The sequence below is a fragment of the Myotis daubentonii genome, chromosome 18, assembly GCF_963259705.1.
Source record: "Myotis daubentonii chromosome 18, mMyoDau2.1, whole genome shotgun sequence".
Classification (NCBI taxonomy): domain Eukaryota; kingdom Metazoa; phylum Chordata; class Mammalia; order Chiroptera; family Vespertilionidae; genus Myotis; species Myotis daubentonii.
The window spans coordinates 23,970,856-23,982,341 of NC_081857.1; the positions used below are offsets into that span (position 1 = coordinate 23,970,856).

The following is an 11,486-nucleotide window of genomic DNA, read 5'->3' on the forward strand; positions in this document are numbered from 1 at the left end:
CATGTACTGAAGGGAAGAAACATGGGATTATGGACTTGTTTATGACATCAGGAACTGAAGGCAACCAATGTTCAGGGTATATGGGCTCAGAATCCCAACTAAGGTACAGCCTCCTCTTCCCGTTTATCTGGCCTCCCCAAGGCACAGAATAGGAAGGGAACCAGCAGGAGCCAGGCCTCCCTGTGCACATTCTGAATGACTCAGATTGGCAGCCCCTGAGGAACAATAAACAAGAGCAGGAAGGAGGGGGCAGAGGGAGAGAGAATAAAGCCTTGAGGGGGACAGGCAGCTAGGTAGGTCTAGTGGGGCTTTAAAAGGTGATTCTGAGTTTTCAGCCCTGCCCCTGTCACTCCTGTGCTCCACTCAAGAACTGTAACGAGAGCCCAGAGGATGAGGAGTGCACAGTGAATGGCACTCCAGCCCCACAGAGAGAGGCAGGAAGGAAAGGCTGGGGACAAGGACAGAATGGGAAGTCACAGTGTCAGGCATTGAAGTTGGAGTGTGATGAGTAGGACAATCACACAGTCATGCTCAGAGGAAACCCCTCTGTGCTGTCACTTGGAAATGAGCCCCCCCGAGTCCCAGATCCCACACTTGGGAGTTAGACAGCAGGCTCCAAATCCTGCCGGCCCGAGCACCACCAAAGCTCAGAATCAGAGACTGTCTTATGGGGGGCTGAAAGGCTGGGAGAGACATCAGTCCATGATGTAAGCCTGAGAAGCAAAGAGGGAAGAAAGTTTGAGTGAAAGCCATGCAGTCTGAGGAATGTTCTACAAGGTCTGAGAGTCCTCAAGACAGTAGGCTATCAGAGGAGTTCCGACTCTCTCTCGGGAACTGGTGTGCCTTTATTCCTGCCTCCCCAAGGCACCTGGGGCCTCCAAGCCCAGTGCTTGCATCCTTGGTCAGCAAAGCACCCATCGTCGTTGGAGGCCTGTGAATCTCATTGCATCCCCTATGAGGGGGATTCCCATGGCAGCCACGACATTTAAGAATCCCAGGTGATCTCTATGCATATGTAAGTTTGAGAAGCAATGCTCCAGAGCATGAGCTGACAAACAGGGCTAGATAGTAAATAATGTAGGCTTTGCAGGCCATACGGTCTCTGTTGCAACTACTCAACCCAGCCACTTAGCATGGAAGCAGCCACAGATAACACTTGGGTGTGGCTGGGTTCCAACAAAACTTCATTTACAAAAACAGTCTTCAGCTTTGGTCCAGATGCGGCTCTGAGGCCATAGTCTACCAACCTCTGCTCTATAGTATAAGTAACTACAACTTTGAAAGTAACTAAACTCTTCTTCACCTGCAACAGGTGAAATAGGAGATACTCCTGCTGAAGGTGGGAGTAGAGCCCTGCACCTGGCACTTCCCTCAGAAGCCCCTGAGACACCTGCTCAGGTGGCAACAGCCAAATTTGAAGGCCCACTGCCCCGGTTCCCCACAAAGAGCTCTAGTGTCAGAAGATTCCTCATTCCTAATGGACATCCAGCCATCTAAGTTTCTACTTCATCTGTTCTGTAAACACAGCCAAGACTCTAACTCTGTGCTAAGTATTCTGGATGGCAAACATGAATCAGACATGCAATGGCTCCTAGGGCACTTTAACAGATAGAAATGAGATGCATACAGATAGAAATGAGTCACATGTAGAACTAACAAGGCAGGAAGCAATGTGCACACCGGAGACATCATTTGATGGACTCTGGATGCTGGGAAGCACAGATCTCTTTCACACAGGGAATCCAGGAAGGCTGCATGCATAAGGCAGCAGCGTGGACTGTGCAAGGAGAGGGCACATGGACAGCTGTTTTACTTCTACAACCAAACATTGCCTCTTCTGGAGAGCCAAAAGGCCACTGGATAAAAACGTTTCCTGTACACTGAAGTTAATTTGCCTTGTCCACACAAGCAAACTCAGGGATCTCATCCTAGTCACGGTGGACAAATAGAACCTGCCCAAAGGGCTGATAGCAGCCCTCTCACACCATGATTCTTCCACTCCAATGGCAGGGTTGCTAAGACTTTGATGCACGTCTGGGTCCAGGGCAAACACTGAGTTTGATCATTGCTGCACTGTCTGAAGAGGCAGCTGACTGGTGGGCCCTCATATCTTCAGAGGAGCTCTGGGAAAGGCATGGATGTGGCTCAGTGGCTACCATGGAGTTTTGCTGGATAAAGGGGGAAGGGGGTCGCACAGGTGGCCCTCCTTTGAAATTCTTTGAATCTGTCTTCTGCAAAGTTCCATCTTCCACATGAACAAAACTCCTCCTCTCAGAACAGAGTGCCCTTACTGGAAAGAGTGGTTGCTACCACAGCCTGTGAAACCTCATTGCTCAGGTTCATTCAGAACAGAAAAAGCTATCAACAAGCCCTAAACAAGGGGCTTCAAACCCAAGGTCAGCAGCCTCCAGCCACCAGGAAATCCAGAGAACTCTGAAAGTTGTGTGACCTGCAAGAAACTGCACACTTTCCTGGGCATAGATCACACCTTTCATCAGATTCCCCAATGCATTTGTGACCTTACAGAAGCTTTAGTACCACTGTCCAGGTTATTAGAATGAATACTGCCCAGGCTCAACAGAATTCTTGCAGGCCTCTGATTCTACCGAGTTCCCAATCATCTTGAGACCATTTTGTTTAAAAATCCTACTTATAACCATTCGTATTTGACAGATGAGCAAACCAACATCTAAGGAAATGAAACTGATAACCCACCTAAGTAAAAGTTATAGGTCTGTGGGCCAGAACCAAACATACGAAGGTCACTTAGTACTGATGGCCTGTGTCCTAAATGCCACATCATAAATAAAGACCGAGGCTCGAGCCGGGTGTCAGGCACTCTACATACATGGCTGACTTAAACACCATAACTTCTCTGCAAGACCTTATATCTCATATTTTGATTTGAGGAAACCAGGACTCTGAAAAGTTCAATGGGATGCCAAAGATCCCGGCACTGAGATCCGACTCCAGGGCTGTCTTGACCCCAATTTCTGTACCAGGAGATACTCTGAAACTTGGATTCCCGGAGGAGGAGGACTCATCTTCAAGTCAGGGACAGTTTCTTAGACAACTTTGTATTCCCCACAGCGCTTTGCATGGCAAGGCAATCATAAATATTTGTGGAGTGAAGAAACCCGGGCTCAGACCCCAATCCTGCCCGGGACTTGCTGACTGGAGGTGCAGGTGGCTCCTCAGCTGGGCCACTTCAGGCAACATTTGAAGTCAATTACAGGTGAGCAGGAACCTATTAAAAGGGTTTCTTCTGTGTATGTTGGGGTTGAAGGAGAGGAAAGGAAGTTGAGGGGGAGGAAAAGGAACCGGATGATTTCAGGGGTAGGTGCTGGAGCTTAAAGTTTTCACAGCAGGACGAGGCAGAATTTGGCATATGTTCACTGCTGAGTTCCAATGCCCCATCCAAATGGGCTCCTGACCCTGACCTCAGGATACTCTTGGGTGGCAAGAACACCTAACCTGCCAGACCCTTCACCAAAGCAGCTGCCCCAGCTCTTGCCTAGACCTTGCTGCCCTGCTTCCGAGCTATAGGAGATGGGCAACTTCACAAGGTCAATTTGCTGGGATCCCAGCACCATTATTCCCCTCTCAGAGGCAGAGAGAATCTCAGCACATAGTCAATGGGGCCTACGTTGTCCTCAGCCCTAAATAACAGTATTCTGCAACCCATTCTGGACTCCAACTTCCTATTTTGGAAGAATGTGGGAGTTGGGGAGAGGGGAGGTAGGTAACCCTAGTTGATATTTTTCCTTTTTCTTTTTTCCTTCTAATTTTCATTCTGGAATATAAAGCTCATTTTAATTATATTGACATAAAATATTATATTAGTTTCAGGTGTACAACATAATAATTTGACATTTATATACTTTACTCATTGCTATAAGTGCAAAGTTAGTCACAACCCCCCAAATGTCACTTTAGCCCCTTCTCATAGGCCCTGCAAAAAAAGACTTGGATGAAGCTGACCCTAAAGGATGCCTACCAGCAACACTTTGGAAGGGGAAGATTAAATACAGTCCAAAGGCCAGGGCAGGGACAGCCCTTCAGGAAGCCAGACAGGCTCCCCACTATGTGGCTTCCAGAGGCTGGCCTACTTTCCTGTGCATGAAGCAACACTGCCACCTAGTGCCCGTGTGGGAAGTATTCCCCAAGGCCCCATACCTCAGGGGTCCCTCTACAATGGCTGCTGTGGTTGAATTGCTTGAGGTCTTTGATGAAGAGAAAATGCCCCAAGGTGGGTAGGTTGAGAACGAGGAAACTAGGTCTAAGTTACGTCTATAGAATTTAAGGTTTGAGAGCTGTTGGAAAAGTGTGGGAGCCAAGTCTTTCAGCACTTGGGCTATCAGTGGAATAGCAGAAAATCATTGGTTGAATGGTATTTTGCTCCCAGGAACCCGATTCAATAGTAGCCATTCTCCGTAAGTGGAGGCCAATCATTCCAGGAACAAGCAGTGGCCCGCTAGCAAGCCATTGCTAGGGTAAGAGAGGGAAGATGGGCTGCTCTGTTGATGGGAGGGAATGAGTGCAAATCAGAGAGCTCTACTCATTAGAGCAGTGGTTCTCAAACTTCTGGCCCTTTAAATACAGTTCCTCATGTTCTGACCCAACCATAAAATTATTTTCATTGCTACTTCATAACTGTAATGTTGCTACTGTTATGAATCGTAATGTAAATATCTGATATGCAGGATGGTCTTAGGCGAACCCTGAGAAAGGGTTGTTCAACCTCCAAAGGGGTCGCGACCCATAGGTTGAGAATCACTGCATTAGAGGGACAACCTTTGACCTCTGCATGGTTCTCAACCAGGGGCCCCCAGTGAAGCCTAAGAAACTAAGCACAATGAGGAGGCAAGGACCTACACCCTCAGGAGCCTGGTTACTAGAATCCTGAAGCATGAGGGCCTTCCCAGCCCTTACCATTCCCAGACTTTTTCCCAAGTTTTCTTTAATTTTTTCTGATGTGCACAAGCCTGAAGGAAGACACAGGTTGGAAGTTGAAGAGGAGGTAGACTTGGGTATTCCCTCTCCTTGACTTTCCTGGTGTGGACTTCCGGGGAAATACCAGTACACCACAGGGGCCACTATGATTTGAAGAGAAAGAAACCCCAGAAGCTAGACTGTCTGCAAAAGATTTCCTGCCTAATTTTACATGCTTAGGGAGGTTAAAAAAAGTTCAGATGGCACAGTGGAGAAGGATCTGTGTGTGTGTGCTGTGGCAAGGTGGAGGGCCACTGGTGATGATGGACAGGTGAGAAAAGGAAGGAGATGGACAGGGGGTGGCTGGGGGAAGGGTGACAAGGAATGCTATAATCAGAATCAAATCAGGATAATACTCTCCTCCGTGCAGATCATGAGAAAGAAGGGCACAGAAGGGTCAGGACAGGGGTCAGGTATCCACCATCAAAAGTCTGTCTCCCCAGGTTTGGGTTTTAATAATCCAAAGCAATTATTTCTAAGAGCTTCCCTCCTATATTCCTGCTGGATCCTTCTCTAATCCCTCACAGCCAGGGAACTGATTCCAGGTCCCCATGTTGCTATCGCGAGAGGAGGGATACCAGCAAAGTCGCGGGTCTCAGTGTAGAAGACAAGCACACAGCTTCCCTGGCAGATGGGTACCAGGAAACCAGATCAGGCAGCACGAAGATGTCATCTGGGAAAAACAGTGGCACTGCCAACTCTGGTCAGATAATCATCTAGTTATTTCTTCCATTTGGCCCCAGAATAAGGATTTCCTTAGCCCCTCTCTCTCCCCCCACCTATTTACAGCCCAGCCCCTTCTCTCTCCCCTCCCCTCATGCCCTCTCCTACCCCAAAATAAAATAAAGCAAAACCACACAACTCTAGAGTCTGGGAATCCCAGCTTCCAACGGAGAAATCATAGCCAAAGAGGGGGAAACAGTGAGTCCAGCAGGGATGTTCCAGCAACACCCCATTGAAAGAGGCTCCCTCCTTCCAGATTTCTTCCTCTAGTCTGAAACTTATTTGCAGGCATCCAGCAACCTGAGAAGTCTTTAATCTGGACAGCTGTCAAGCACTGGGGCTGAGAAGCTCCATTCCCAGCCTGCCTCTGGCATGCTTCACATGGCTTTGGTTTCCCTGTCCATGTAATAGGAGTGGAAATATCCACAGGTGTTGTGAATGATCCAAATTAATAAGATGTAAATGGCTCTACATGTGCCTAGCTTTGTGTGAGGTTCTGTTCTGGACGATGCAAAGGGATGATGCCAAATGATAGAATAGCAGATCTCATCCCCACCCCCCCCCATCCCTTGCTTGAAACTTGTCCCCCTACCAATAAGGCACGGTAAATAGCTACTCCTAATCCCAATATTTCCCTTGTTCTTCTGAGTGACTTTCCGTGGGGGAAAAAAGGACCTGGGTATAATGGAAAATAAATATGGGTAATGTTCCCAATGTTGCTTCTAACGAAAACTATAGAATTATACAAGGTGCATTTTTTTTAGGTCCCCCTCACAATAACCAGGTCTAGAAAACAGGGTCCTGGCTTGTGCCCACCTTTTCCAGTGGTCCCTCATGTCCCTAGGCTCACACATGACTATTAGGGGACCCCAGGACCCAGCCAGATACTAGCTACCTGCAAAGTTGCAGGACTTCTCAAAGAAAAGGAAGACCCAGTCCAGACCCAGTGTCTGTGCCCTGGCTACCTTGCTCCCTGACTGTGACTCACTGCCCAGGCCCCTGAATCCTCAGGGGGTTTAAAGTTGCCTGGGTATCTCGCACTGGACTATGGGAGGTGGAGGGGGACACCTTGTCCCCAGGGACAAAGAACCAGAGGTCGTCCCCTTTAAGAAGTAGGAGAGGGGGCCAGAGGTCTCCTAAGTGCCAGCACCGTGTATAGACCCGCAGATCAATACCAGGGACAGACGCTCTTGTGGTTAGAGCCATTACTACAGAGGAGGTCTGGAGTCCTGCTGTGCTGGGGAAGAAAGGCTCTACCCCCTCTTCCTGGCTGACCCTTCCTGGCTTTCCTGCTCTTCCCCCTTCCCCTCTGCACCCTTAGGTCTGACCCCATCCAACATGAGGCCAGCCGCACCCCAAGGAGCCCAGGGATCCCAGGAGGGGCCGTTACCTGCGATGATGGTGGGGCTGCTCTGCCCTCCCTCCGGCTTCACCCAGGCTTCCACTGTGAACGCCTCCCGGGGAACCTCAGCCAGGACTTCTGGGCGCAGTAGCAGCCTCTCCCGCCTCCCTGAGAAGTACAAGACAGGCAGTCCTCCTCCGTGGGGGTTCGAGGTCTCTGCTTCCCAGTAGGGATTCCCTCTGCCATTCTGAACGCTGTCCTCTGAAGAACTGGTTCTGACCCCGTGCATAAGGGGACGCTTAGGCCAAGGTCTGAAATGCTGGGGAGTGACATCCGGGTCTCCCCGCATACCCTCTGCCAGCCCCTTCACCACCTGGCGGCGGCGCCTGGGCTTGGCCAGACCCTTCCTTCGAGTCTCTGGTCTGGGCTCCTTCTGGCGTGAGAAGGTGGTGATGATGGTGGCAGCCGTGGCTGAACCTTCCCAAGTCCCAGCCTCACCTAGAGACACCTTGGATCCTCGATCCTCAAGATAAGTGTCATCATCTCCCAGCAGCTCCCATTGTCCAATCGGACCATCCCCTACCCACAGGGCTGCCAGCTGCTCAGCCCCAGTCCTCACTGCTGCATGTGCAGTCCGGTCTGGGGGAATACTGCTCACAGCCATTTCCTCAGCAGCTGGTTTGCTGCGTCCTGCATGGTGGGTGCCCTGGTCCCCCATAGGGTAGGGCCTCAAGGAGCTGCCAGGCCTGCTGGGGTAAACCCCGAAGAGGTGATGCTGGGGAGAAGCTCTGGGTCTTCGAATCCTGGTCCCCAGCCAACAGCGTTCTCCCTCTGACAGCATCTCATTGAGGTGTCCCCTCTGAGCCAGGGATCTCTTGTGTGTCCAGCCAGGCTCAGAGCTGGCAGTGCTGAGTGCCCACCCAGCCAGAACCAGCAGGCTTACTCTCAGGATCTGTAAGCACATCATACTTCGCCCAGCTCTTTACACAGATCCAGAAGTCAATCTCTGGGTACCACAATCCACAGCAGTGGATTCAGTCACCGGGGAAACTGTTTTGTTCACAAACCAAACTTTTTCAAGCAGCCCCAAAAGAGTGCCTCTCCTGGCTACCTGCTGCGGGTGCCCTGCCAGTGTGGCCTCCACGCCTCGCCTCACCTCTCTCCCTCACCTCTCTCCCTGCTCTAGTTCAGCCTTGCAGGATGAAGTTCATTTCTCTGGGTTCCTTTGAATTTCCTCCAGAGAGCTCAGGTTTCTTTTTTTCCCCCTTTTCAATAGCCCCTCCCCTCGCTGATTCTAGAGGAGGGACACGTGGACAGGAGCCAAAGCCTCTCAAATACACACTCCCTCACAAACACAGGGCCCTCGCTACCTGGTCATTAAAAAGACCCTTCTCTCCTTTTCATCTTACTCCTTCTCAGGAGTTACCTTCTCTCTGTAGTCCTCACCCTAAAATACCTTTGTCTCCAAACCAATGACTAGAAGAACTTGTTTGCAGAGACACAGAATATGATGCTTATTATCTAAAAGGGCAAAAAGAAGCTGGGTGCACAAAGATCCAAGCTGGTACTTAACTTGCACTCTCCAGATGTGTCCTCAGCCAGAGCCCAGCCAGCCTCCAGTCGGCCTTGCAGGTCAGAATGCTTCCCTCAGCTCCGGGATTGGGGTGGTGGAGTGCTGAAGGTTTTCTTTTTTCTTTTCTTTTTTTTTTTAATCTCCTTCCAACTTGTTAGTATGTTGCAAGTCTCTGTAAAGTTCTCCTTTGGGGTGCCAGTCTGATGTCCTAATAACCTTATGAGTCTGTGAGCCCTGGACTTGACCTCCTGGGAGTCTCGCGAGTCCCTAGGAAAATGGACAAGAGAATAAGGAGAAGGGCATAGACTTCAGGGGACCTGTTCACTCCGGTCCCTCCTGCTCCCCCGTCTCCCTTCCTCTCTGCCTGTAATTATCTTCGTGGTTGTTTCATTTAAAGACAATGATGATGTCAAAGCTAATAAGTTCGGTGTATTACTCCACCCACTCCCTGTCCCCTCCTTCCTCCTGAAAACCTCCCCACCTCACCGAGGCACAAGGGACAGAAACTACTCTTGGTTTCCCCAAGAAACATCTCGGGCTTTCTCTCTCTGCAGCCGCAGCCTACACAATCAATAGCCAACAATCAATACGGTGCTGGAGCACTCCCCTCTGTACACACACACACACACACACACACACACACACACACACGTGTGTGTTGGGAGCAGACCTGCCTTGTAGGGGCCACTTGCATCTTTCTTTTGTTTTGCACAAACCTCCTGAATCTTTTTCTTATTTCAATCACTCAGGATTTAAAACAAAATAACCTAAATTCACTTGGGCTTGCACCTTAGGAGAAAGGAGGACATCAATTCTCCTGCTTTAAGAAGCAGTAAGTAGAAATGCCATGGGGGTGTACTACGTGGATCTTGTTTTTCTCTCTGAAGTTTCTCACTCCGAAGTCACTAAAAGTCACCATATGCTGAGTGAGCAAATAAACAAATGAGATGCTCAAAATAATTAATTTGCAAAAATGAACAGCTAAACCCAAGCAAGTGTTTTGTTTTGTTTTTTCAATTGATTTGAGATGAATGGATAGGATAGGGAAATAAATAGTGTGATTTTAACCTCTCTAATAATGTTTGCCTAGATGCAGGCTAATCTCAAGGAGTACCACCCCCCAAACACACGTGAGTGTTCACCACACACACACACACACACACACACGCACGGAAGCATACACACTCCAGGTAAGGGGGTGTGACCTCAGATGGACACAATGTAAGAGAGAAATATATTTGGTTCTTCACTGAATAGTAAGAGAAATCACTTACACATCTAAAATCACTGTTTATGTTGCCCCATATAGAAAACCCACAGCTCACATCGTTTGGAGTAAGATCATGCTACCTCTTCTGCCTTGGGTCTCCTCATAGTCTTCTAAACTCCTCTACTCATGCTAACCACTGACTTCTTAGCTTTAAGAAAACTGTACCCCAAATAACCCATCAGGGGCATGTCCTGCTTCCCTAGTCTGGGTCCACTGGAGCCTCAAAGCAAGTCCCCCAAGAAGATATCAATCCAGGCATGTGGACATTACTAAACAAATCACTCAATCCTGGACTGTCATTCCTCTCATCATTTCCACATCTCCCTTCACTCTCCTGACTCAGTCCTTAACTTCTTCATATCTTTCCTGAAGCAGCTCAATAAAGATTGGGGGTTTGAAAGAGGGTAGAGGGGAGACGTAGAAAGAGACATAAAAGTAGAGGGAGGGAGGGAGGGAGGGAGGGAGGGAGGGAGGGAGGGAGAGAGAGAGAGAGAGAGAGAGAGAGAGAGAGAGAGAGAGAGAGAGAGAAGAAGAAGAAGAAGAAGAAGAAGAAGAAGAAGAAGAAGAAGAAGAAGAAGAAGAAGAAGAAGAAGAAGAAGAAGAAACAACCATGAAAGAAAGGAAAGTGAGGAACCTTAGTTTAAATGAAGAGAAGATACTCTAGTAAGAAAAAGAGAAGTAAACTTCCCCTCCCTCATGCCACCCCCACAACCCTCAGAAAAAGGATTCCTACCATTCATTTCAGGAAGGAGGGATAACACAGCAAGGAAGAAGAGTCCCACGTGCTTTGCTCCCCTGTCACTGTGGGAATGATCTGCATCCCCTATAGGTCTCCTGGCTCTCAGCTGCTAAGGATCCATTCATAAGCTTTCAAGAAGCTACACAAAACTCAAGCTTCCAGTTTAGTTTTTCTCTCTCTCTCCTTCATTCCTTTGCTCACCACTTTCCTTCAGCTCTTGGCAGTCCAAAGTTTAAAAAAAAATGTTGAACCATTTCTGTGTTTTCCTCCTGTTGTAACTTTTGCTGTGACATCATAACCCTGCCCACCAACACCCCACCTCTCGCCCTCCTTTCCATCCCACCCCTCATCAGTCCCATAACCCCCAAGATGCCCCCCACGGAGAAGCAGGGCTCCTGTCAGTTCCAACGTGTGAAAACACAAAGCCACTAGAAGGTGCCCCTCTCTCTCTTCGGTCCCCCTCCTCTCTTCCCCCTCCCTGCCTTACCCACCGCTCAGCCAGGGCTCTCTGAAGGCTTTTAACATGATCCCATCTGTTTGACATGTGCGGAAAGGTGGGCTGGACTCAGATAATCTGTCAAGTGGATCAGATCAAAAACAAAGCAATCCCCCCCCCCAATTCCAACACACACACACACACACACACACACACACACACACCCCAGACCCCACTGAAAGTGTAAGAGGAGTCAGACTCCCACTGCACCCACCCTGAATGCCAGGGAGAAAGCCACCAAACATGCCAAAGGAAACGCACATTCAACACATATATAAATTCTGGGGCTTATTTGTTTATGACAAACACCCACACCCCAGTCCCCCACTCCTCTCCCCTAAGCCCTGACAC

General features: G+C 49.1%; 1 protein-coding gene across 1 annotated transcript in view; it reads right to left on the reverse strand.

Moving 5' to 3' along the window:
• The window catches only part of PAPPA2 (pappalysin 2), a 229,048-nt gene extending 220,172 nt beyond the window's left edge, over nt 1–8,876 (reverse strand). Inside the window, exon 1 of the mRNA XM_059673457.1 lies at nt 7,106–8,876. Within this exon, the coding sequence (XP_059529440.1) occupies nt 7,106–8,024 (919 nt within the window). The 5' untranslated portion in view covers nt 8,025–8,876. The remainder of the gene's footprint in view (nt 1–7,105) is intronic.
• Nucleotides 8,877–11,486: the final 2,610 nt, after the last annotated feature.